The following is a 26,551-nucleotide window of genomic DNA, read 5'->3' as shown; positions in this document are numbered from 1 at the left end:
CGGGGGGCGGGGCGGGGGGCGTGGCCTGCGCCGCTGTCCGCGCCGCCGCGCGCGCTCCGGGGCAGTCGCCGCCTCAGTCGCGACAGGTGCGCGGGACCCGCCGCAGGTGCGTGGGGCGGGGGCTGCTCCGGGGACCTGCGAACGGTGGGGGGGGGGGGGGGGGGGGCTGAGGACAGGGCCGGGAGCGCGGCGGGGCTGCGCAGAGCGGGACCCGCTGCGGGGTGTCCCGCGGGGCGCTGGGCCGCGGGTGGGACCGTGCGGGCCGTGCCGGTGCGTGGAGCGCGTTACCCCGTTAACCTGTTGCCCGTCCCAGAGGTGGGTTTGAGCTCTTCCCTTCCTGCCGGTGCCCGGCCCCGTTGGCAGCGCCCGCGGCGGGCACGGCGCTCTGTCGGCTCGTCCCGGCCGGGCTGGCGGACGCGGGAGCTCGGGGGCTGTGCGGTTCAGCCCCGCGTCTCCTTCGCGGGCCCGGTGCCCCGGGCTGGCCCCGCTGCTGCCCGCGGCTCGCTGCGGGGCATCGCCCGGGATCGGCGGTTTTGGGGCGCGGGGTTTCGCGTGGGGCGGCCCTTGGGACCCCGAGGGGCTGCGCAGCCGCCCCCGCGCTCCCCTTCTTGCTGCGGGGGTTTCGTGTCCTGCCCCGGTGCCCGGGCTGCTCTCGGTAACCGAGCCCTCTCGGAGCCCCCGTTCTGCTGACACCTCAACCCCCCGTCGTGAATCAACCAGCTCCGGGGGTTAATGAAAAGCTTTTCTTTCGGGACCTTTCCAAATAGCTGGATTTTGATTCTTAAAAGTTATTGCAGGGAGATTTGGTGCTAAATCACAGACCTTCCTTAACATCTTGCACAACTCTGGGTTCCCTGTCCCCTCCTCTGGACTCTGCTGTCTTTGACATCACGTCTTCCTATCCCGATATGCAGAATGCTCCTGATCTAGTTGAAATCTCAACACGTGCAATAAAGGACTGTTTTGCTGAAATGACTTGGTATAAATTACTCAGAAGGAGCAGCAAGAAAAGTACAGAAATGCTTGAATGTGATGAAACTATAAACGTGAAGTGCTAAGAGCATGGAGTGGCCTTAAAAATGTGGGAGCACAAGTTTCAGGACGTCTTAAAGAGTTCTGGTTTATGTCTTTTCCAGTGACTGAGATTCCAAATATGCTTCTTAACTTTCCACCTGAACTCCCTAAGAGCAGCTCCTGCCTTGATAAAGAGATCCTGTCCAAAACAGGCCTGATTGTCTTGATGTACCTGTGGCATCAATGGACCTGAACAAAAACACAGTGGAGAAGAGGCATCCACAAACAGGGATGCCTGTGAGCTGCACTGGAATGCTTGGACATCAAAACCAGGCTTATTTTCTGCACAATTAAACTGGATTTTGTTTTCTCAGTATTTTACTGAACTGTCCTTCCTTCTCAGGTGTGTGTCAATGAGCAACTTGTTATCTCTGCCAAGGGAGGCTCCTCATGAATGCCCCGCTCCTGTTTCCTGGGCAAAACTGACTCTTGTTTTGTGAAAGGCAATTTAACCTCCAAAGTGGGGCTTCAGGTGATCTCCTTTTGGCTCAAGATTAATCATAAAACCAAGTTTAAGCTGCAGCATTACATTGCTGATTTTTTTTTAATATGGACTTACACTTTTAAGAAGTAAAATCTGTGTCTGATCTCTGCCTGTGCATTCTATAGCTTTATTACATGCATATGCTAAATGTTTGCTACTGACATTGATGCATTGATGTAATTGCAGAAAGACATTTCTATTTGCACGTGCAATGTGGTTTTTTTAAAGGGAGAAAAGGGAATGCTCCTCTTGTAATCCTAATTAGATCCTTTTTCCTTGTGGATGATCATTTGTGCAGTTGGCAAAGGTTGGTCACTACTTTAAGGCAGGCAAGTGGAACATCCTTCTGTTAGTCCAGTCTGGACAAGAGTTCTCAGGTGAACAGAGGGGGGTGACTTGAAGATGCAAAATATTTCCAAGAAAGCATGAATTTCAGCAAGTGACTCTGCAGTCTGAGTTTCCCTCACCAGCTGGAAGGGCTGATGGATGCATTTCAGAGAGTGCCTGGAGCTGGAGCACTGGGGAGCAGTTCCAGCCTCTTCCAACATCACAAGAAAAGCAGCATCACTTCTCACGTTTGCCACCATAGTTCAACCTGTGCACCTAAAAGCACCATCTAAATCACTATCTTGGATAAAGATGTGCTGGCCTGGTTGTCATTTTCTCCATTACATCAGGTGAATTAAGGGATGTTAGAGAAGTCCCGTTTTTCCTGAGGTATCCACCAGGACAGTGCCGTGTCCATCCACTGCCTGTGTTATCTCCCTGGAGCAGCAGGGAGCAGCACTAGAGACTCCTCTGGCTCCAGCACCAAGTGGGCACTTCATGCCCCCAGAGCTCCCTGTCCTGCAGCTGAATTCCTCTGGGATTCCTTACAGGATCCCGACTTTGTCACCTGTGAGCAGCTGCACCCCAAACCTCCGAGGATTTCAGAAACGTGGTCTTTCCTACATTTCATTTACTGTCCTAAAGTGCTTCCATTCACAGTGTGGCCAGTGGTCAAGCAGACCTGCCCTCAGATACCCAGAGAAGAAATTGATGGAAAACATGAGAAGGCATCAGGCTTTGCAGGGGCAGTTAGTGCACTTGCTGCTGGCATTGTGTGACACGAGACCAGGGATAAAAGAAAAGAGGAAAAAAGGAAAGGCGTTGCCTTACAAGCTTTATTTTGGTCTTATCAGAGAACTCTTTAACCTCCCCTCCTTTCCTCCTTCACAAAAGAAAACTAAGAATGGACAAAAAATAAATCTATGTGGTGGTGTTGGCATCTGTGGTAAAAAGCTGGATTTAAACTCCTCCTGTTGACAGCAGGACAGGGCAGTTAAAGCTGTTCTGTAGGTAACTCTTGCAGTGTGAGGCTGTCAGCTGCTTCCATCAACAGAAGTCTGGTTTCAGCTCTCGGAGGAAACGGCTGCTGCCTTAAGAATGAACACCAGAGTGAATGAAAAATGTTTGCATAGGAATTACATCCTCTTAGGTTTCATAACTCAAGCCTTCTTACATAAATGCCAGCACATTTGGTTTAGAAGCCAGAACAAGAGAGGGCACATTAGGGCTTCCTGGAGCCTGCCTGTGTGTAGGAAATACAGAGCTTAACATTGCCATCCTCTTCAATCACAGCTTGCTTCTCACTCCTGGTCTGGCTTCCAGCTTATCTCTCACCCCTTTCTTTGTGGCTAGTGTTTTTATCAAGGGCACCATCTCAATGGCATCTGCAGAGGAAATGATAATTTTAATCTGATTTTTTTGTTTGTTTTTTTTTTTTTAAGTCATTTGATAGACAAGATCCTGAAGGAACACGACTGGGTAGCAATAGGAGGCTGGTAGCACCTGAATGGGGACTTAGCATGGGATCACCTGGTGAAACTGCTCTTCTCCTATAATTCATGTTGGTTGACACTCTTCTTTCTTCCTGAGCAGGTATTTGTGGTGATAAGATGGAGCCTTCCCCATTTAATAGAAGACAATGGACTTCCCAGTCTTTGAAAATCACTGCGAAAGAGCTTTCTCTGGTCAACAAGAACAAGTCCTCAGCTCTTCTGGAGAGGTTCTCCAAGTAAGTGCTATGAGGCTGCTGAGCACAAGCTGTGTGTGCAGGTTGGCAGCTGCTTCCCTGAACAACAATTTCTTCCTTGGCAGTTGCTTTGCTTCTTAAAAGTAATACAGCTCTGTTGGCATTTCTGTTCCTGGTTTAATATGTGCTGGGCAAAAGAATTTTCTCTTTGCTGACATTTTATTGTTTCAGCAATCAGAATTGTATCTTTTTTTTTTTTTTCCTGCTGTCAGAAAATAAAGTTTTCTGACAAACTACAAATTTCATTTTGTTCTTGAGGACAGAGAGTATTGGAATGTAGGTGGCTATTCCCAATCAGCACTAGTGGGTTTCTTTGTTAACGTGGCATTTCCTGCCTGGTACAATAAAAAGCAGCAGTGAAGCATTATCAGTGAACTGGAGACCAGTTAGAAACAGGAGTTCTGTGAACTGTGGGTGGTAGATGTAACCCTCCAGTCAGAGCTCCCTCAGGGAATGTCACAGTAGCCACATTCCCCACTGGTGTCCCCATCCAGATGTCTCACAGAACTTGTGTAGAAAAGGAATATTACCCTTTCCTTTTCTCTGAGATTGATGATGGGTCACAGTGAAATCATGAAGTAGTATTTTATACACTGAGAAAGCTGAGTGGTTGGTCACCTGTACATGTTTGCTGGAAGAGCTTTTATTTCTTTGTGGAATTACATAAACCACAGCTTGGATTGTCAATGGGATCTGGGCAACCACGACTCCTGGGTTATTGCATTAATAGCATAGCAAAGTTTTGGAGTAATTAAATCTTAAGTGTGGGAGAAATTTTATGGAGTCTGTACGGAAAGGATAATTGCAATCTGGACTTTACAACTCCAAGTTACTCCTGAGGTGCTCTGTCCCAGGGAGAAGCTGCTTGCTCTGACCACTTTTGTTAAGGTAATTTATTCATTCATGGAGGCTTGATTACTGAACCTGGTCATCTAACTCAATGTTGATAATCCCTTGGAAAGGGCTTACTGGCAGTAATCCAAACTGCTGTTCCTTAATCAAGTAGGGTCTCTGCATAAGCAGTGTCAGTTCCTTGAAAAAACACAGTCCTACTTACAGGCTTTGCCAATACAGACACTCACAGTGAGGAGCACAATTGTTCTCAGTTGCTGTTACCTAAATATTTATATGTGAAAACATTTTTTGTCGTTCCATATAGTGTTGAGATGATCAGTTTTGTCAGGTAGAGACATGCAAATTGCAACAGCAGAAACTTCCAGCATGCTGTGGTGGGTTAGCTCCCAGAGTGAGAGCTGGCTGGGACTCTTCAGTCCTCATTGGGTTTCCAGGGTGGTTCTTGACCTTCATCCCTGTGTCTCTCTTGATCTCTCTCCCTCAGCCTGTCTTGTGCAAATTTTGGAACCTTTATAGTGCAGAGACATAAGTTAATATGTTTGTGGTGGTTCAAGAGGGCCAGCTATGCTCCTGGAGCAGCTTTCACTCTGTACAATAAATGCAGCTTGTAGAGCAGAAGTAAGTGAGGTGCAATTTGTCTAATCTAGTGTAACAAGAGGAGAAATCTGCACAGGAGCATCCCATTCACAGCAGAAAAAAATAAATTGTTATAAAGAAAAAAATGAGTCATACAGCAGGAATCTGCATGCAAGAATTTCTTAGAAGGAACCGAGCCCATGATAAGCACTGGTTACTGGTTTGATACCAGATTTAAAGTCTGAAGCTGATCATAGAATCATGGAATGGTTTGGGTTGGAAGGGACCTTAAAGATCATCTAGTTCCAACCCCCCTGCATGATGACTGTGATAATAGGAGTTTCTCATTTAGTGCTTGCAACGTGTTCACAGTTGTATCCAGGAGTTGCAGAGATAAGAAAGACAGAACCATCATTTGCCCCAGCAGCCACTGGGTGATGTTTCTGCTCTGAGGAAAGCAGAGCTCTGCTTACAACTGGCAGAATTTGTCCTGTCTAATGAGTGCATCCCACCAGCCAAGGGCAGGGTGCCAGGTCTGTGTGCTCCTGCTGGGGTGTCCTCATGCCCAGGGCTGTGCAGATTGCTGGGAGTTTGCTATAGCTCCTTAAAGGACTTTGATTCATGACCCAGGGTGGCTTATCTTCAGAGGGCTGTGATTACTGCTTCCACTGCTGGGATGGTTCAGCTGCTCATGAAGCAACTGCTGAATTGGTGCAGTTTACAGCCCAGCATAGTAAAATAAACTGGCACTTCTGTAGGTTATGCCAGGCTGTAATTTGTTACGATTCAGCAGCTGCTGGATAAATGGCTGAGTTATTCCTGCAAGGGGGCACAGCAGACAGCTGGGTGGCAGAAACAATAACAGCTATTCCAAGGTAAACGATTTCTATTTGAGAATCAGAGTGCTTAGGTAATGAAAAATATGAATGTATGTTATTACTGTAAACTGCATGACTTAAAAATGTGTCAGTCACTTTGCATTGTTCTAGTACTGTTTGCTGCTATTTTTCCAGCCTCTAGTTTTATTTGATTGGTCTGGGAAGTGCACAGAAGCCTTGATTGGGGAAAAAAATCTCAGCTGTCTTCAAGAGCATTCAGGGTTCTGCTGAAAAAACATTTGGTTATTTTTTTTTCCTTTTTTCTCTATCTCAAAGGTATCAGAAAGCAGCTGAAGAAGCCACTGCTGAGAAAAGAAGAAGTGTAAGTATTTATTTCCTAGGCAATAAGCAACAGCCTGCAGTCAGAACAGATCACCTACATGTCATGTTTCACAGTGACAGCTGATTTTTTGGAATATCAAAATTGCTGCCATGTGTCCTACAGGAAACTTGGCTTAGACATAGTGTTTGCTCTTGACTCATTCCCCCTGCCCTCTCCCAGTGTGAATGAAAGGGAAGAAAATCAAGTTCCTTGCCCAAAGCTATGTGTTGAATCACCACTTCACTCCTAAGCAAAAGTTGTTAACCACAACACATGAATATCCACCTCTTTGTTCGTAGCTGTAGGCAGTTGTGTGGGACCTCTTCCTTTCCTGACTCATTTAAAAAGTCTGCTTAAAGCTGCCAGCCCCTCTGAAACCTACTGGATATCTTTGATAGCTGGAGAATCCATTAAGGAGGATCTTCTCTGAAGTGGCTTGCAGGGTTCCAAATGCCCCTGGCTGGGGGAGAGCCATCCCTTTTGGCTTTGTTGCAGCCTCACATTCCCTCCTGCAAACTGTTCTGGGCATCCTGGTCTAACACCAGGGCTGCAGGTCTCGGTATAAGCAGATCCTTAGCTGAGTATTTATTTGAAAATACTGGCAATGTTTCCAGGATAGATGGGTAAGTCATTGTTAGACTCTGCTGCCTTGATCTCTTCAATGCTTGGGGAGTCATGCTTTTTCTGCTGGGGATGTAGGTGTGATAAAATAAGCATTCTAAAAATTCCTCTGCAATCTTAAATTTTCTTACTGCTTGTGTGATCAGGCAACAGGCAAGAATGCCTTGTGTTGTGAGGTGTGCTGGGACTCCACAGGCAGCAGGTCCAGAGGTGTTCCTGTGGAAATCTCTGCAGTTCTGAGTGCTTCTGATACACTACAACGTTTGCCTTATAACTTGAGTACTTTCTTTTAAATAGAGCCAGCAAGCAAGATGATATTTTTTGAAGTCTAGATAGATTGGAGTGAATTTACAAAGCAGTGTTCAAAATGCGACCAGAAGAGTAATAGGGTGAGAGACTTAAATCCTAATATAGCTGCTAATCCTGTTTAATTCCTGTAAGCCTTGCAGACCTGTTCCACTTGCAGTGAGTGGGATGCAGAGTGGTCCCCATAAGGGAGAGGGAGCAAAAATGCAGGTATGAGATTTAAATGAATCAAAGATGGGCTGGGCTGTTATTTCAGGGAGAGGTAATTGCTTGTAGGCAAAACTAGTCTGGAAAGCACTGGAGCAGGAGGAGTGCTGCTGCTCCATGTAGTGCCACCTCACTCAGGGTGGCAAGGCAGCCCTGGTGTGTGTGCATCCTACCAGAGCTGCCAGTGTTTTGTGTGCAAGAGAAGGAAAATTCCAGCAAATGATCTGGTGTTTATAAATGGGAGCAAGAAGCCATTTGTTGTCAGTGCTCAGTGTGAGCCTTACAGGACATGGTGTCGGATGCTGCAGACAGATCTCTTATGACTGAAAGGCTACTGTTAACTGGTAGTAGAAATGCATAAGTCCAAAAAAGCAGTGGTTTCTGAAAGCTAATCTGTAGCTTTTTGGAAGGCCTACTAATTGTTGTCTTCTGGACCAGCTGGAAGACATTGCAGGACTTGGCAGAGCACCCATCCCTTACAGGGCTGCTTTTCCTGTTGTTTGCTTGTTCTAGTAGAGACCCTTGTTGTGTGGATTTTGGTCCCCTTTCCTTCGTGTGTGGATCCAAGCCTTTTGTGTGTCATTTAACTCATTAAAGCTCGACTCCCTTTTCCCTTATAAGGCCATCCTGTTTGCTCACTTCCTGCTTTAGCTCCTGACTTTTCTGTTCTCCCCCCTCCTTCCTCTCCTATCCTGGATGCTTTCTGCATGCGGCACAGTTGTAACTATTCACAGCTGTCTGAAAAAGCTGAGAGCTGAGCTCAGTCCTGAGCCTTTAACTTCCTCTCGCATAGAAAGGAAGTGCTATTAATGCTTCACCAGGCATATAACTGGAATTAACTTTTTGTTCTTTGTAGAACGCAGAAAATCTTCCCCCTCATTTTAATCGGGGGAACCTGAGTGTGTTAAAGAAGAAGTGGGAGAATCCAGTGCTGGGAACAGAGTTTCGGAAGGAAACGCTGCGAAGCAGCTGTGCTGAGGTTGGGCACAAGGTCGGCAGCCCCGGGCTGGGAGCCGGGAACGCTCCCGCCGCTCCCCCAGACGCGGAGCGACCCCCGGGGGCTCCTGCTCCCGCTTCCAGCCCCCCCGACCAGCCGCGGGGTCCCGCTGGGGACAGCAGGAAGCTTAAAAGCCACTCACCGGAGAGTGGGAAGATGGAAAACTGTCTGAGAGAGCCCAGGGAAGTGGAGAAGCCTGAAGGCAGCGAGAACACGGACTCTGCGGGGAAGATCGAGAAATACAACGTTCCTCTGAGCAAGATCAAGATGATGTTTGAGAAGGGGGAAGCGGCTCAGCCCAAGGTAAGGATCAGTCCCTTCGCATCCTACGGGAAACTAAAGCCCTGCCGCCCCATGGGCATCAGGAAAAGTCCCTGGAGGGAGTGGCTCTGAACTATTGACTCCGCAAATAATTGTGGTCATTGTTTTAGTTGAAACGTAAGGGAGCTGGTGAGAATGACTTTGAGCTGCACAAGCCGGAGCTGTGGCTGCTTGTGGTTGTTCCCTGGTGTGTGGAAGGGGTGCAATTCAAGAGGGAAAAGAAGTGTGGAATTTATTAAATTGTTGGTGTTTTTTTTTTTTTAAAGCAATTTTGGGTTATGTCATGTCTGAAAATTAAGATGAATGATGTAAATATGAATAGTATAAAAATATAGCTGTAGATATTTATATATATTTTAAAGTAACTTTGAAGTCAGCTCAACAATCTGGGCTGGTTGCAGTTTGAGATGGAAGAGCTGCCAGAGTTAAGAGATTGTTTTAACATACATATCAGCATGTGAGTCACACATCTGCACATACAGAGATATTTGTAGGTCCTGTGAAATACTCCCCTCTTTCCTTGCTGTTCTCTCCTCCTTGTATCTTCACCAAAGTTTCTTATCGGGGGAAAAAAAAAATCCTCACGGGGGGGTGGGGAATAAGCAGGGAGAGCCAGACAAGCTCCTGCCTTCACTAGTTTTGACTTGCAGACCAGAGGGCTTGCATTTTCCTACAACTGCTCATGAAATCTGATCCCGCATGTGGACGGCAGACTGGGTGTCCCCGGGGAGAATTGCTTAACTAGAAAATGAGTTGCATATGCGAGTGACTTGCAACATAGTCCTGGGGCCTTGATGCTGGTGGATTTTCCAGTTTTCTCATAGTTTCCTACACTTCTGGCTTTGTTTTCCTGCGGGTGGTTTTCTTCCAGTGTTATGTAAATCGAACGAATTTGGTATGAAAGTTGATTAAATACATAACAACTAAGGGCTTCAGAGGAGCATCTGTGACAAAGTGAGTTTTGGGTCTGCACAGAGTAGTTTCACAACTTGGATTTTTGTAGCCTTTGTCATGAGGCCAGAGCTGCCCATGCTCTCAGGGCGGGTGATCTCCCCACTGACCTCCTGCCTTGGGAGGCATCAGGCAGGATCCCACAGGAAAGCACCATTTTGCAGATGGGCTCCAAGTGACTTTTATCTTAGCCTGGGGGATAAATTGTTCTGGAGCTGACTGAATCTGCAACTGGTACTTCTGTCAAAGTTAGTAATTCAAGTATTGTTGAAAACCTCCTGAACGCAGTGACGACCCTATCGTGGGTGTGGAACTGTTCAGTCTAGGTTGAGGTTATGTTCCTGTTCCAAGTTCATCTGGTTGCTTTTTAATTTCACAAAGGAAAAGGCACAGAGTGCTCTGAAGTGTAATGGGGGAGGGAGGGGGCTTTGTAATTAGAAAGCACTATTGTGAGATTTCTGGTTCTGGGGATTTATCTGAGGCCTGGGGGATGATGTCATGCAGCCACGTACAGCAAAGATCGTTGGGGCTTTGGGGACACAGATCTTGTTCACTGAGGTAGGAAGCAACTATAGCAATGCTCCAAGTTTTGCCAACTGCAAGCTCTGCAGTTGCCTCTTCCATTTTCCTCATCCATGCTTTTCCTGAACTCTGTCCACAGGAAAGATACGGAGCTGTTGGAGAGGCTCCAGAGAAGGGCCATGAAGATGATCCAAGGGCTGGAGCAGCTCTGCTCTGGAGCCAGGCTGGGAGAGTTGGGGTGTCCAGCCTGGAGAGGAGAAGGCTCCAGGGAGACCTTAGAGCACCTTCCAGTGCCTGAAGGGGCTCCAGGAAAGCTGAGGAGGGGCTTTTCACCAGAGGGGGCAGGATAGGACATGGGGTAATGGTTTTAAACGGAAAGAGGGGAGATTTAGGTTGGACACCAGGAAGAAATTCTTCACCATGAGGGTAGGAAGGTGCTGGAATAGGTTTCCCAGGGACATTGTGGCTGCCCCATCCCTGGAAGTGTTCAAGGCTAGGTTGGATGGGGCTTGGAGCAACCTGGGCTGGTGGGAGGTGTCCCTGCTCATGGCAGGGAGTTTGGAACCTGATGATCTTTAAGGTCTCTTCCAACCTTCACCATTCTATGATTCCATGATAAAGCCCTGGTTTAAGTGCAAGGCAGGCTTCAGCTGAGGGAGAGAGAGCAACTGCCTGTGGTATTTACTTCAGCCTTTTGGTGTGAGTGCTATCAGAGCTTTGCTAATTAAATGTCTGAGCTGAGTAGCAACATGGCAGTAACTCCAAGACAGTAAAGATAAAGGGGCTTGCCTGGCTGCTGGGCAGGTCTGTGGCCAGAATCCAGAGGAGAGCCTGGATTTCCTGACTTTGTCACCTACTCCAGACAAACCTATTCTCATTTTCAGCATTATAAGCAAAGCCTCCTAGTTCATTCATTCAGATCTTGCTCTGTCTTCTGCAATTTGGATACAAAGCAGATCTTTTTTTTACTGCGTCTTCATGGAGAATAATGTTCTAAGCACATCAGACATGTCAGTCTGGGTTGGTTCAGCACTAAGCAAAGACTGAACATGAGGTCTTTTATCAATTTCAAGGCATTCTTCCTGTAAGTGATAAGGAAAGTACAGAAGGGAGATCAGAAGGAAAAAGCAGGCAGAGCTGCAGTGGTTCTTAATAAGTTGTCTCCAAGTGGGTTTGTGTTTTTTCTTTAAGGCAAAAGCTGCCTGTTGTGTAGCTGCTAACCTGGTGTGCAGCCTCACATTTGACACACTTCATACAGAATGAAATGGGTGTAACTTTTATTTGGTCTTTTGCCCAACAACTCCTTGTGCCCCAGGCAGAATAGTGTTATCTCTGCGGTACCTCTGCACCTCTTTTGTCTTAGATCCTTGGGGCTTTCCAGACGTGAGTATTTTATCTCACTTTGCAAGCAGCAGGAGCTGTGGTGGAGATGGAGCTGAGTGGCACAGGCAGAAGGCTGGGAGTCAGGGATTCCCTCGTGCAAAAGGTGTTACCTTCCAAGAACCATAATTAATCACCCTAATTATTTGGAGTTGATTAGCCTATTGATCGAATGGGGAAAGTCCCTCATCTTCCCTTTGAACTTATCCCTTTTTTTACTCTGGGTTTTTTACCTCACAATATAAAACTGTTGATATAAAATCTACACAACATTGACTTGGTATTTGTAGGGTTTAATACCAGGATTTGTACAGAATAATCTCCGAACTCTAAAATCTTTTGTATCTTGGTGGTTTGGATTTTTCCTCTCAAGACTCATGGTAACTGTGTCACACAGCTTATCTACAGAAATGTCCTTCAGGTGAAATTGTAAGACCTGTAGATGTCTTGAGGTGGCAAAGAGGAGAGGAGCTGGTGGGTCAGTTAGAGTACTCATTAACTCAGTCTGTTTAGCTGGTCATGAGATGGTTGCCTCTGAAGATTGAACGTTTTCTGTTGCAATGGATTCCACTGCAAGGTGGCACAGTGTGGGGAAAGCTCTTTGCTCTGAAGTCAGAGCTCACCAGCCTTCATTGAGGTCCAACAGAATCAAGCAGAAGAGTGTCTTTCTGATGAATATAGAATCCTTCACTGCTAATCCTTCACTGCTGGTAAAAATAGAGAGGTTTCTGGTTGCTCAGAGAAAACCTTGATTTTGTGCATATGCACAGATGAGGTGCTGGAGCCTGATCCAGAGTTCCTGTTCAACATGGTGTTACTGGAGAGAGACTACAGTGAAAATAAATGAGAATGAGATTCTGAGAAGAGGTGACCCAAACAAGTTCCCAGTCTCTAACTGCCTTTTTTTTCTGAAAAGTGCTGGTGGCTTTTTTTCAGTGAGGTTGGGGTTTCAGATGCTGGATCTATAAATTACTTGAATTAAGACCTTTGTTCCCTAGCAGTGAAAACTTCCTCCTGCACTCTGCTGCCAGTTTAACTTCCCATGTGTCTATGCTGCAAACTTTTATTATTTGTAGCTTTGTCCCTCCTGCTGTGTGCAGGAAAATGTGTGTGGTGCCATATTATTAAAAGCAAAAAAAAACACCAACCCCTCAAAAGCCAGGTCAGCAATAGAATAGTCAAGAGTTTCAAATGTGCTAATAAGCTTGTTCTCTCTTCTGCATCCTCAAAGGATCCAAGTGTATTTTGCCTATAATGATCTTCTTTGTATAGTAGGCAAAAGCTGGACCCTTTGACCAACAAACTAGTAAGAACTTCAGGCTGTGAATCATAGAATATGCTGAGCTGGAAGGGACCCATTAGGGTCATTAAGTCCAACTCCTGTGGCTCAAGGTGACATTGGAGCAGAAAGAGGCTGAATAAGAATCATCCAAGGACAGTTTGCTCAGGATGAGGAATTGCAAGTCCTCACAAGTGTGCAGACACTCCCCAACTGAACCTATCAACACACTCAACAGAAGGAAAAGACTTGTCACAGCTAAGCTCTTTTCCAGTAAGAAAAGTTACCAAAGTCTGAAACCACAGAAATAGAAAATATTTCCCATGCTAATGGAAAAAGAGCTTTTCCAGCTGCATTTTCCTTTCCCAGTGAAGTTGCTGGTTTGTGTGCCAAAGCAGCCTGATCTTTCACAGTGATTATCTTACAGTGCAGTTCTGTTAAAAGAAAACTTTGGAATTTCCTTCAGTTTGGTGACCAGCAAATAAGAAACTCGTTAGGAGTCAGGGGGTGGGAATGTATGGTTGGAGCATCTTGCCAAACCTGCCCTTTTCCCTACATTAGGCTCAGTCTTAATTTCCAACTGGATTGTGATTTAACTCTTTCTAGGGAGGGAGCACAGATCTACCACCTTCTAGTACTTTATAGAATGACCTTCAGCTGTGAAAAGGTCCTATCTTGATGAAGTCAAACTCTGTATTTCATGAGCATTTGTCAAAGCTGCTGAAATTTCTTTTCACAATTTATTGTGCATTAGATCTGGGGGAGTACCTGGTCTCAGCAACTGAGCATCAGCTCTGATGGAGCCAGCCAGAGCATCTGGGTAGTGGTGCTACAGAGCACCCTGAGCAGCACTGCAGCCTGGCAGTGATAATCCTGGATATCTGAGCATATTTCTCTCTCACTCTTGTACTGAAGCTTCAGCCTTATCAGGCCTAATTAGGGAATTATTTGGTACCAAATATATGAGCTATCAACATAAAAAGAAGTAACTTTAGATAACTCTTAGTACAATGGTATTTAATCTTCTTTCTGTTGCTGAAGATCAATGCAAGTTTTTGATAGCTCACTCTTTTCATCCTTTTTGATTTTGAATCTTCGTTAAATGACCTTGAATATCAGCTTTAAAAGGAATTGAAAGGCACAAATCTAGACTGAAATTTTGTACTTGCAGTGGTAAAGGCCTTAATATTTGACATTTGTGGTTCCCTGACCTTTCACAGAGATAACTAGTCAAAGGGCAGCTCCTGACCTCTTCAAGAAAGTGTTTTCCAGGTTAGAGGGTCAGGTATTCTGTGATCAAACTTTATATTGGTTAAATGAGATGTCAGCTGCTAGACTTGTTTATTCCAGCAAAGCAGATTTGCTAGTGACACCTGTGCCTCTTAAGGGATTATACGCAACAATCTTTGTTTGTCTGAGCAGCTGAGAGGTGGGTCTTTTCTCTCCCAGGTCCCCAGAGACCAGAGGAAGGCAGCAGTTGGGAGGAGAGTCTCTGAAAACAGCCTCTCTTCGGAGGACTTTGATGCTGGCCAAGGGGAGAAGAGCCACAGTGCATCAGGTCAGTAAACCTCACTGGTTTTTAGTTTAGAAAATAATGCTGCTTTATACAATACAATAGATAGAGCTTTTGCCCTTCAGAAGGGGAGGGAAATGCAGCCATCTTCCATCTGTAAGGTCAATGGGAACATTGCATTTCATGAATTAAGTCTTGCTGTGAACTTTAAACCATGATAACAAGGCCCAGGAGATCACTAGCAAGTTAACAGAACCTTTTTTAACCTGTGTTTTAATCCTCGGACAATCCTAGAACTACTTTTAGTAGCCAATCTAATTTACAAAGTAGTGAACAGGCAGACAAGACAATATGCTGTCTTCCTTCTTGCTTTAAAGCTTCTCCCTCCTGCCTTGGCCAGACACAGGTAACTACAGCTGCCCTTAGGAGGTCAGCTAGAGGGTGGATTTCTCCTACCCTCGAGAGACTTTTCTAACAAAGCATTTACAATCTTCTGTGTTTTCAGTCTGTGGCTAAAGTTACATCTCACTACTTAGGGATGCAAATTGTGTCCTTGTTTGAGCAATACTGGGGAGGATGGCAAGAGCTACTTAAGAGTTGTTGATTGTCCCCAAGAGGGACCTTAATTATTCACACAACTTTTTTAAATGCTTAAGGCCACTCGCTAGTGAAAGGTAATTTTAATAGTAATTCTTTATGGAATAATTAAGGTATTACTGGAAACATGACCATTATACAAGGAAGTTAGATAGCAGAGCAGTCAGAGGAGCTGGCTTTTTAAACCTATTTGGCTAACATCTGACAGAGGGGTGGCAATTGATGGGGTGTCTTAGTGTGAGTCAGAAGTTGGCAAAAAACTTTAGCTCCCCAGTGTCTCTTTCCTCTTGAGGTAAAAACAGATGCTTCAAATGATCCTTTGAGAGTAAACTGAATTATTTCATACCATGTTTATTCTCAAGATCCTCATCTGTCATGTGATAAATTATTTTCATGGAGAAGGTGGAAGTGGCAGGTGAGACTTCCTTCCTTGCTTCCCATGTTTTCTCCAAAAGTCTTTGACAACTGTTTCACTACAGGAATAATGGGTATTTCCATTTAACCACTGTAGCAGCTGCTTTCATTTGACAATAAGAGCTAAAAGATCTGCATTGTTAGAACTGTTTGCTGCCACTGCTTCTGAGACACTGGCTGGGTGCTGCATCTGGTGAATCTGCTACTTCTGAAACTTGGAGCATAAACCTTTGACTGAAGCATTTTTGTGCTCTTCAGATCTGGAATTTCTGTCATCTTAGGAGTGGTGAAGGGATGGGATTTGTAAATCTTCCTGTAGACAGATCTCTTGGTGTTCCTGAAAGTTACCCTATATTCATGTAATTCTTTTTCCATGGCATCTTGTAGAGACTAGTCCAGCCCTCAGCCCAGAGAAGGCAGAGACCAAGAGAAGCCTGGAGATGCCTCGCTTGTCAGAAACGTCGATAAAGGACAGACTGGCCAAGTACCAGGCAGCTGTGTCCAGGCAGGGCAGCTCCTCAGGCCCCATCACCACGGTGAGTCTGCTCTCTGGCTTGTGCTGAAGTGAGTTTTTGAAAAACAACTTTGTGCCCATAGGAGTCATTTCTAATGTCTGAATATTGCAGGAAATATTTGCATCTTCCTGGAACGATCTTGAACGTTTTCCAAATAGTTAATTGCTGGCACCCTGACTGAGGCCCTTCTGAAACATGACACATCCTTTTCCTTTCTGCACGTCTGTAGCTCTCTGCATGTTTGGCTGTTTGTTTGTGGGGTGTTATTTTCAAAGCAACAACAACCACCACCTCAGTTCTGTGTTGTACAGTAGCTGTAAGACAGGGGAAACTGAGGCAGGCTAAGGTGGAGCAACTTCCAGTGTCATGCAGCACACAGAACCTGGATCTCTTGGCCTGCAGCTTTGGGATCTCCAGTCAGTTTTCCTCTCTTTAGTTTTTCACCTCCCTTCAAGTCTTCTCACCCATTATCTGAATCCAATTAGACTCCTTCAGTGAATTAACCTGTGTCAATTTTGCAGATCAGGAAATGAGCAATTAATGAATCGTGGTGAACTGTTGCAGCTGAAGAGGCTGCAAGAATCTGAGCTTTTGTTAGAAAGGGCTGAAGTAGGGTTTGCTGAAACTGATCCTCTTGTTTAATGATGGGAACTTTTATTGCTTAAGTATGACTTTTATTAACCAGAGTAATACATTTTAATAGGACAGGCCTTTTTAAATTAGGAAACTTGCACTGGGGAAAAAAAAAGCCAAAAATTATGATTCTAAGCTTTGAAGAGTGCATCCTGCCTGGGTGTCTTTGTAGAGGGGGGAAAAGTCTCCACCCAGCTGAGATGGCTTCTGAATTTCACATGCATTGTGGCTCTCCTTTTCCAGCCCTTGGGAGGAAAGCAGAGTAAACTTCACTGCATGAATGGAAAGTAATTGCAGGCAGTGCAACAAATCTGATTAGCTGCTAATTGCTAGTTTCTGCAGCCTCTTTCTGGCCTGGGTCGAGTTTGTTCTGTTGCCTTTTCCAGTTTGTGGCTCAAAGTGGCAGCTGATGGCAAGAGGTTTGCCATAGATGTCTCTTGAGACTCTTGTTTGCAAACCCCGCCGCTGTTGGTTTGAGTGTCAGTCTGGCCTGGTGCTTTTAGGATGTCTCATTTGGCAGAATCTGATTATTTTGGTCTGGCATACTGACCAGGGCAGCACGTAAGATGGGGAAAAGGACAGTTCCTGAGGCCAAGGTTTGCAGTGTTGCTGTGTTCCAGTAGCAGCCAGAGCTCTTGGATGTCTTCCTTCCCTGCTGACAAATCAACCAGAGCTCTTTTGACATGGTAGTGTGGTTTGTGCTTCCCTCTCTTAGACATGTGACATCTGTGCTGCAGAGGAAAGGCATCATCTCTCTTGGGAACAAGCCTTTTGAGGGCCTTGTGGTGTAATTAGGCCTGGATTAAAATGGATGGATACTTGTTGGGTAGAGTAAGGGTGAGGAGGAACCATTTCTGTAGCATTGCAAGTGATACAGGAAGGAGAGGAGATGGGCAGCATATCCAGGGATCTCTACATTAAAATACTGACTCAATTCCATCCCCATCAGAAGGGCTTAGTTTTGTGCAGACTTGTTTACAAAACCCAGCAAGATGCTGGTGCTGGCATTTGGCTGTTTCTCTTTCATGTTACAGAGAAGATGCCTTGTGAAAGGCACGAGTCTTTTCCCCAATTATCTTGTATCCTGTGGCAATGAAGGAAACACGAGGTTTCACTGGATTCGGTTGTTGGTGGGTTGTTGGTTTTTTGTTGTTTTTTTAAGTGTGAAAGATTCTTTTGTGAACATCTTAAGCCAGTTTGTCGAGAACAAAAGTCTCAGGAAAAAGTAGAACTAGGTGTTTGATTAGTATTGAAGCAGGGGTAGGATTTGCTTTTAGATCAGATTTTATGTTTTGGTTGCACAGGGGTATTTAGATTGTGCTTGTCTTGAAATACTTGTGATGTGAAATGAAAAGTGAAGATGTGGATTGAGCAGGGGAAATGAGAGTTCATTTCAAACAGGAATGTGGAAGTGGAGAAGAAGGATTGTTTAGGAAAATGCTGGCATGGCCTCCATAGAGTGTAGTAACATCCTACAGCCCTATTTTGTTTTCTTCAGAACGTATCATTTACCAAGTTGGTATACATTTTCATGCCCTTTCCTTTAATTATCACTGCATGTACTAGGAGAATGGTTTTTTAAAAGACGTTAAGGAAAATGGAAAGCAAGTACTTTCCTAGGGGAAAAGAACCTGTCAACTTTCAAGTGCTTTATTCTATAGAATGAGATTCAAGCCAGTGAAAGTGAACTCAAGAATTACAAATCTGAGCAGAAGGAGAATATGCCACCAAGTCTTGAGGACTCCATTTCCTGTCAGGATGGGGAGAAGGTAAGATGCTCAAGCTGGTGAAGACCAAGGACTTCACTTTCAGTGGAACTAGTTGTAGAAGCCCAGCTGATAGTTCCATTTGCCATCTAGGAAGAACATGAGCAGCTGATATAGACACATGCTGCAGAATTCCTGAATTTATTTGATTTTTTTATAGACTGTGTCTGACTTATAAGTTAACAAGTCTCTGTGGAAGACTTTTAAGCAGTGGTAGAGAATATCTAGAGACAAATCTTTAATTTTCTTGGAGACTTCCCCTGTCTTCTCAGGACTGACATGTCTGTATTGTGGCAGGATCCTTCAGTATCTTACTGAGGTATTTTCTGATGGCTTCAGTAGCTGAAACCTCTGACAGTTTTGTGGGGGGTTTTATTCTGAATTTTTTTTCCTTTTAATTTTTGATGACCATGATAAAAATCACCTGAAGTTTTATAGAAAACAAAGCAACCACACCAGAAAAACACATGAGAAGCTTTGTGTGACACAAAATATAAGGAGTTTGTTCCTGTGTCTTCTGCAGATAGGGGCTAAATTTTGATGAAGGTAACTGAGAATGCCAGCTTGGGTTTGTTCCTGGTTTTGAACTTCAGCTGTAAATTGAGACTAAATCACCCTGTGAGTCAGAGCTAATAAAGCACACTCAAGCAGTTGTACACTGAACTGGGGGCAGCAGACGGGATAAAAGTAGCTGCATAATAATTGGGTTACTGTGTATTCCAGCCATGCTGAACACGTGGCAGCCTAATGCCAGGAGAGCTTTGTAGAGCTTTCCAGCCTTCCTTGGGCAAGGGGCCAAATGGTTGCTTTCAGCTGCTCCTCTCTGACAGCTGAGCAGCTTCATGTTCAGCTGGCCAGGGCTGCTTTTTGCTAAAAGGTGAGTTAAGTGAAAGAACTCCTGTTAAATCAGGATGCATCCCTTGGTGTTGGATGGAAGATGGGAATAAAATTTCTCATGTTCAGTTTTGATGGTGAAGTTACTTGTTGGGGTGTCTTGGTGCAATAAAGAACCTGAGCAGACCCTTGAGAGCCAGGACTGTCCTTTGGAAATGCTATGATGAACTTGGGAAATAAAACTACCAGTGAAAAATGTCAGAAATGGGAATTCTTTGGCAAAAAGGAAACAAAAGAAACTTGCTGACCTTCTCTGTCAGTTTTCAGACTGAATCAGTGAGAGATTTAGTAGCCAGACATGTGACTCTGACAGCCCCAGAACACACCCCTGCACTTCCTAGTATACTCCTGCTAGTTATCTTTCAGTAGACCAGAGTATGTTAATATATATAACTTCCTTCCTCATTACCTCATTAATTTGCAAGCATCATTAAAGTGAATGAGTGATGATTTGCAGTTAATCTTGTTACTGTACTCTGGGTTCCCAGTGCAGCTACTTAAAACTATTTGATGTAATAGCAATAAAAAAATAAAGTTTAATAAAGAAATACACATCCAGAGCTTTCTCTGTAACATGTTTAGTATCTGAAACTTCTTTATATACAACTCTTCTAAAAAATGTGGGTTTTTTTAAAATATGAATCTGTTTCTGAAGGAGGATGAACAGGATAGATCCAGGCATGTTTGTCCCAAACTACTGCTTGGAGCCAGGGAATTCTAAGGAAGGAATTCTGGGAGGTGCATCACTGGAATCAACAAGGATTTTTGAGGACTGATAAATAAAGGGACACAAGCTGCAGGTGTTTGGGAAAATGAAAATGTATGTTTGTGTGTGTGAGCAGTATGGCAGATGATCTGAGTATTGCAAGAACTGTAAAATTATGAGGATGTCTACCTTGTGGCAAGGACTAACATTTTTGGCAGTCGGGCTGGACTCTGCCTTGTGCCTTACAAATCAAAAAGTACCTTCCTGTGAGCTCGGGATGGCTGGGCTCTTCCTGGTCAGGTGCTTCCACTGTCTGGGAGCCTTTTGGGTTCCTCAGGCTCTGATTGTTCAGACTTGAGAAGATTAAAGGTGTTAATTGTCTTAATACTCTCTTGCAGGTTTCTCTAGGTGAGAACAACTTGTCTTTCCACTCTGGTCTTCTAGAGGATGGCAATGGTAAGGATTCATGCTCCTAAACTGATAGCTTGGGCAACCACTAAATCAGTCAACAGGCTGAAGTCCTTATTAATGCAGGACAATTAATAAGTATATTTGGTTTTATACAGAGATAAGTTCCTATTCTGTGAGTACATAACGACACTGTCATGTTGCCTTAGCTTCACACTAATTTCAAGCCCACACATGAGCACTTTGCAGAAATTTATGAACAGTTCCTGGAACTTGGATCCCTGTGTATTTGTGTCCTTTATATATCAACTTAACTTTCCTGGTCAATCAGACAAGTAGAATGATCATGTTTCAGAATCTAAATGTAAAGGTTTAATAGCAGATATCCAAGACGAACTGTGTTAGCCCTCAGCTGTTCAGATTCCTGTTCAGCCTTACAAGCCTAAGCCTGCCATGGTTTTCCAGTCATAGTTATTGCCTTTTCTTCCTCCTCTGCTTCCTTAGTTGGACAAAACCTGGAGAGAGAGACAGAAGTTCAGAAACCTGTCAGCACAAAGCAGCAAAACATTGCTTCTAAACCAGCTGGCCAGACAGATGCATCTCTGCCAAAAGGAGTGAAGGTAATGCAGCTATTCTCAAACATTTGTGACAGTTAAAACCAACTAACTTCTCTATTCAATATTGAAAAGCCTTAATGCAACTGATGAGGTCACAAAGGGTCTGGCAGTAACTGTGTCAATATCTTATGGGTCTTCATCAGACTGTGTTCATGAGAGAACTTTAATTCAGAATGGAAAAGCATCTCAAAGCTGACAGCTTCTCTTCAAAATCTGAGTAGCTTGCTGGGAGTGGTCCTGCTGCTGTTTGACAGCAGCTGCTGCAACAGAGCGGCTTCCTCTCCAGTGTGGGCAAAGGGGTTTGAGCAGGGGGCTGTGTCAAGGCTTTGTCTGTGCTGCTTGTACAGTCAGTGCTCCTGGAGACTGGCACTGAGGTCCTGCTGCTGCCTTCAGAGCCTTTAGTGGGACCTGGCTTCCCACCCTCCTCTTCCATCTGTTCCCAAGGTAACTGCAATGGGTAGCAGTTGGTAGTAAGGGCAGTGAGGTGACTGACTCCACAAAGATTGAGATGACATTCTGAGTAACAACTCATTTAACGTTACATTTTCTTCAGTGGGATCTGTAAAGCAGATGGAGAGCTCCTTGGGTAGGAATGTTTTTGCTAATCTTATTAGACACAGGAATGACAGTGCTGGACATGGGGACTGATCCCACTGTACCTTCTTGTCATGTCTGGAGTGAGGATGCCTGTTCCTTGGGCTGCCACAGACTTCCTGGCTCCCTTTGGTGGAAACAACTGTGCTTTTGTTGTTTTCCCCATCTTTGAGAGGAGAAACAGTGACCTCACAAAGACCAGTGAGATGTGGCTTCCCAGTGTTCTGGGGTATAAATGCCAGGATGCAAAATTAGGGTGGCCTGTAACAGGGTTGTTATCTCAGACTGTCACAGCCTTCAGAACAGACACAACCTGTATGTCTTAGTCCTCTGCTCTCTCTTTATCTTACTAGAACCATTGTAGTTCTCTGCCTCGTTACTGCTTTAGATGCTGCACTGCTGAGATAGAAACCTAGGTGCTGTTTATTCATGTAAGGTTCCTATTTGTCTCTTCCAGCTTCTGTTTCCTGTTCTTGGTTCCTAACCTCTGCTCCTGCCTTCTGCTTCCCTCCTAATGTGAGCTCAACTCTCAGCTTTCTCTCAAGTGTGTTTATATATATTGGGCCTCACCTTCCTCCTGTAGCTCCTATTTGTAGTATGCCTGGAAAGGAATTTCTTTCTCTTCACACCCCAAAAGGCTTCTCCATCAGACATAGGGCTCATTGTTACCCAAGTAAGTTCCTTTCTGATCTCAGATGGGGAAGTGCATTGCAGAGGCACGTGCCAGCACTGTGATGTTATCCTGCAAAAGGCTTTCAGGGAGAGTTACCTTTGATGGGCAAGCAAATGGTTCCTGCCTTGTTCCCTGTGGCAGGCATGGATGATTGGATTTTTATTTGCATCAGTAAATGCTTTATTTTTTTTGAGATTTCATGTAGTGGCTCAATTCTGAATTCATATGCAGATTTGGCAGCACCTAAAAATTGTGGAAGTCTGAACTTTTTTTGGTTGAGCTGTCATCATCATTGGAACTTCAATAAAATTTCAAGCAATGCCTTAAAAAAATTGAAGCACCTATTAAACTGGAATTAAATTGGCAGCAAACTTTATGGTTGTGACAAACTGCCTTCAGCTGGCTCTGTCTTCAGCAATCTGTCCCTCACCTGTTGTAACTTTCATTGCCTATCCATTGTTTCTAGTCTGCTATAAACAAGTTGCTGGAATTATGTCTTCCTGTGACTTTCCTGTTCTTCCTTTAGCCATCATTTTTCTTAAAGCTTTTTAGTAAGTTTATAGCAGGTAATTATTTGTCAAAGCAAAGCTGGAGTGTCAGTGTGTCTATGCAGACCCGTGGTGTGGAGCCTAGGCCCCCTTACCCTCCTGCTGCAGTAATCACCATGCAGCCTGAGACTGCCAGTTTTTCAACTGTAAGTTATTTAATTTTTCCTCTAAAATGTTTTCCCTATTGGGCAGCCTTAATAGGTTCCAAGAAGTGAATGGGATCAAGTGACCTTTTTTTTCATGGACAGTGTGCTTGGTGCTGTCAGAAAACAACATCCAAAATGATTGCCCTGCAGCACAGCAGAGACACTTGACTCCTGAGTGTTTCCAGTTTAGCCTTGCACTGAACTTTCTTAGTGAGCATGTAAACAATTCTAGCTGTTTAACCTCAAATCCCTGCTCACTGTTAAGTCTTGAGCAAGTTGGAGAGCTGTGTGCCTTGAAACCTGAGTGTGGTTTCTTTGTGATGGAACTGCTTACAAACCAAGTCAAGTTTTTCCTGCTGCCTTCACCTGTGCTGAGGATATTTCCTTCTCTTTAAGAGAGTATTTAGCAGAAGTGGATCATTTCAAACCATTGAGCAGCCTGTTCCACTTCTGTCCTCTGCCCCTCTCTCTACCTTTTGTTTTGAGGTTATTTCAGCTCCTTTTCTACACTGTTTTTTTATTTTGGTAAGTCTCATTCTGATTGTAGTCTACCTGAATGTTTCTTCATTTTCCTATGAAGAAAAAATGGGGTTGCAGAAACAGATTAGGCATCTTCTTGAGAACTAGCTTGAAATTATAACCAAGTCCTAGTATTTTCACTGTTCCTCCTCAACCATTGCTAAACTTGTGATGGTTCAGCTGTGGAATTGGCCAGGGCAAAGTCTCAGTTCACTGTCCAGCCACAGCAGTCCTGGGGGGCTTGCCATAGACTCTTCCTCCCTCCTTGCTCACCAGAACTCCCTCTACCACAACTGGCATTGAGCTGCAGAAAGTGAATTACTGCAGTTTTTCTGAGAACTCTGGAGCTGTGCAGGAGCCCAAGTCAAGTCCTCTCGGGGCTGATTAATTTGCCAGTGAATAAGTTTTTTTTTTTCCTCTCCCCATAGAAATTTCAGTTGCCAGTGAAGGAAACCTGCGTTGGGTGTCAGAAGACAGTGTACCCGATGGAGAGGCTCTTTGCCAACCAGCAGGTGTTTCACATCAGCTGCTTCCGCTGTTCCTATTGCAACAGCAAACTCAGGTAAACACGCTGCTCCCTTTGGCTGCTCGAGGAAGTGCAGCTTTCCCCTCCAGCAGCTGAGCAAGGGGCTGTTCAGGCTTAGCTGAGCTGCAGGTAACCATGATCCAGCGAGGTGGAGAGGAGCAGAGGAGAGGTAATATAGTCCTGGTTCAGCCAGGGGCTTCTGCACATGATGCAGTCTATTTTTATAAACTCTTAATGTAATTTAATGTGGGGAAAAACACCTTTTCCAGCTTTGTAAAGAACTGACATTTGAAAAGAGGGGTGTATAAACTCAGGAAAGCTCTAAGTTGTCTTTTCTGAACATGTTGGAAGACTGAAATAGAACCTCTTTCAGTAACATAACTAAAATATAAGTCCTGGTGGCTGAGGCACAGAATGCTAACATTTGACTTTGTATTTCCTTGGACAGTCTTGGTACATACGCATCTCTGCGTGGCAATATTTACTGCAAGCCTCACTTCAACCAGCTCTTCAAATCCAAAGGCAATTATGATGAAGGCTTTGGACACAAACAGCACAAGGAGTTATGGGCAGGCAAAACTGAATGTGAAGAATCCCCAGAGAAAACTGTCCAGGGTGTAAATGCAGCAGAAAGTCCACACAGCCCAGGAGTAGAGGATGCCCCAATTGCAAAAGTAGGAGTTCTGACAGCAAGTATGGAGGCAAAAGCTTCAGCTTTGCCTGAGAGAGAAGAGAGACCAGCAGAAACAAAAAAGCTCCGGATCGCCTGGCCGCCTCCTTCTGACCAAAGTGTTCAAGGAAGTGCCTTAGATGAGGGCATCAAAGTATTCAAACCCAAGTGGCCCCCAGAAGAAGAGATTTCCAAGCCAGATGTGCTGGAGGATGTGGATCTAGATCTGAAAAAGTTAAGAAGATCTTCCTCATTGAAGGAAAGAAGTCGTCCCTTTACAGTTGCAGCCTCATTTAGAACAGTATCTGTTAAAGGCCATAAAACAGAGAATTCACCTTCTCCTTCTAAGGCAGAGAGAGACAAGTTGAAAAGAAGTGAGGAACTGGAGAGAGAGGTCCTGGTGGACAAAAAGCAAAAGGAAAATAAGGTTGAGAATAGGAACATCCAGAGTGCTGAAGAGAAAAATCTAGAGGAAGAACGGGATCTGTCTCATGTCAAAGCAGTAGAGCACAACTTTGTAGAAAATGGGCAGGTGAATGCAGAGACAGATGAGGAACAACACGTGATGGAAGAGCAGGAACTTCCAAATGAAGAATTCCTTGAACCAAATTCTCCTAAACATTCCAGCTTAGCCAATGTTGTGACTGCTAAGGAATCATCCAACCAGAACCGCAAATCCCAAGATGTTGGTTTCTGGGAAGGTGAAGATATGGAAGATCTGTCTGTGGAAGAACAGATCAAGAGGAATCGTTACTATGAAGATGATGATGAAGAATAAATTGGCCTTTTACTAGAAAACTTGCTGCAAGGTGCTGGGCCTTTTAAAATGGGTGTTTTTAGCTTTAACAAACAGCTGTCCTCCATGAAAGTGATGCTCTACTGCACATGGACGTTAAGGGAATCCTGTGTCTAAACCATCTCAACTAGAAAAATACTCTGGAAGCCTCAAAAAGAGAATCTTTAGGTGCATGGAAACAAATACCTGGCTGTGGGACGGCTTCAGCAGGCAATCTCTGCTCCTACTGTCTCACCCTTTTTGAGCTTCAACACCTATTTTACCAACAATTCACAGAATTTCACTGTCCTCATAATGAAACAGGCTGTGAAACAGGTTTTCTGTAGCTACTTTTACCACTACAGATGCTACTGCAGTGCTTAGGGACCAATTCCAAAGGGACTTTCTGGCCTGCTTGAAAAATTACAACAGAAGGCACTTTAATACATGTCAAGGGCACAACTAAGGAGGGGGTTTTGAATAAAAACATATCTTTGTGCTTAGTATCCAACAACTAAAGCATCTAAAACTGAGTGCAATGTGATTTTTCTTTCTCAGAACTGCCAATGAGACTCCCTGCTTCCTTCACTTTCCTCTGTGCAACTGGAATGGGGTGTCAGGTGTTTTGGTGCATCTCCAGGAGCTGTGCTGGCTGACAGGTCTCTTTGAGGACAACTCACCACTTTTGCAGTAGCCTGCAGGGCATTACTTTAGCATTTCATATGCATTTGAAGTGGGGGGGCTTGGGGTTTTTCTTCTTTTTTTGGTGTTTGTTCTGTTTTGTTTGTTTTTTTACTTGGAATTCATCATCGTTCATTTTAAACTGCAGATAATATTTTTAAGGCCTTTTGACAACTTTGAAATCTCCCTTGTACCAAGTTGCCCTAAATCTTTTTTCATTATGGCTGTGAAATTATGCTGCATTGCAAAAATCTCTGGAATAAAACCATCTCAACAGTGAGACTTCCTGATTGCAAGAGTTGAAGCATTTTTAAACTTGACTTCATTTATTTTAAGAATCATTAAATCTTGACCAGTGGAAGGAGGATGCTCTTTTATATTAGCTTTTATTTGTACTGTATTCTCATGAGAATTAGCTCTTAACTATACTTGAGGTGTAAAATATTCTGCTTTCTTAACAGTCCTGCTAACTACAAAACCTTCAATAAAGTTTGGTCATTTACATTAAA

At 44.4% G+C, this 26,551-nt stretch overlaps 1 protein-coding gene across 2 annotated transcripts; it reads left to right on the top strand.

Moving 5' to 3' along the window:
* The first annotated feature begins 23 nt into the window (after window positions 1-23).
* Window positions 24-26,551, top strand: LIMA1 (LIM domain and actin binding 1). 2 transcript variants are annotated; one of them, XM_051641499.1, is made up of 11 exons: window positions 24-106; window positions 3,479-3,614; window positions 6,218-6,263; window positions 8,254-8,697; window positions 14,297-14,405; window positions 15,759-15,907; window positions 18,181-18,288; window positions 20,284-20,341; window positions 20,798-20,913; window positions 23,819-23,952; window positions 24,365-26,551. In XM_051641499.1, exons 2-11 carry the CDS (start codon window positions 3,496-3,498, stop codon window positions 25,362-25,364), a joined length of 2,283 nt encoding a protein of 760 aa, XP_051497459.1. In that variant the 5' UTR covers window positions 24-106; window positions 3,479-3,495; the 3' UTR covers window positions 25,365-26,551. The 2 variants fall into 2 exon arrangements, with proteins under 2 accessions (XP_051497459.1, XP_051497460.1); XM_051641500.1 differs by lacking the exon at window positions 18,181-18,288.

The sequence above is a fragment of the Apus apus genome, chromosome 28 (genome assembly GCF_020740795.1).
Source record: "Apus apus isolate bApuApu2 chromosome 28, bApuApu2.pri.cur, whole genome shotgun sequence".
Lineage (NCBI taxonomy): Eukaryota > Metazoa > Chordata > Aves > Apodiformes > Apodidae > Apus > Apus apus.
Note: the sequence above shows the minus strand (reverse complement) of the source record. Positions and strands in the feature narration are given on the sequence as shown.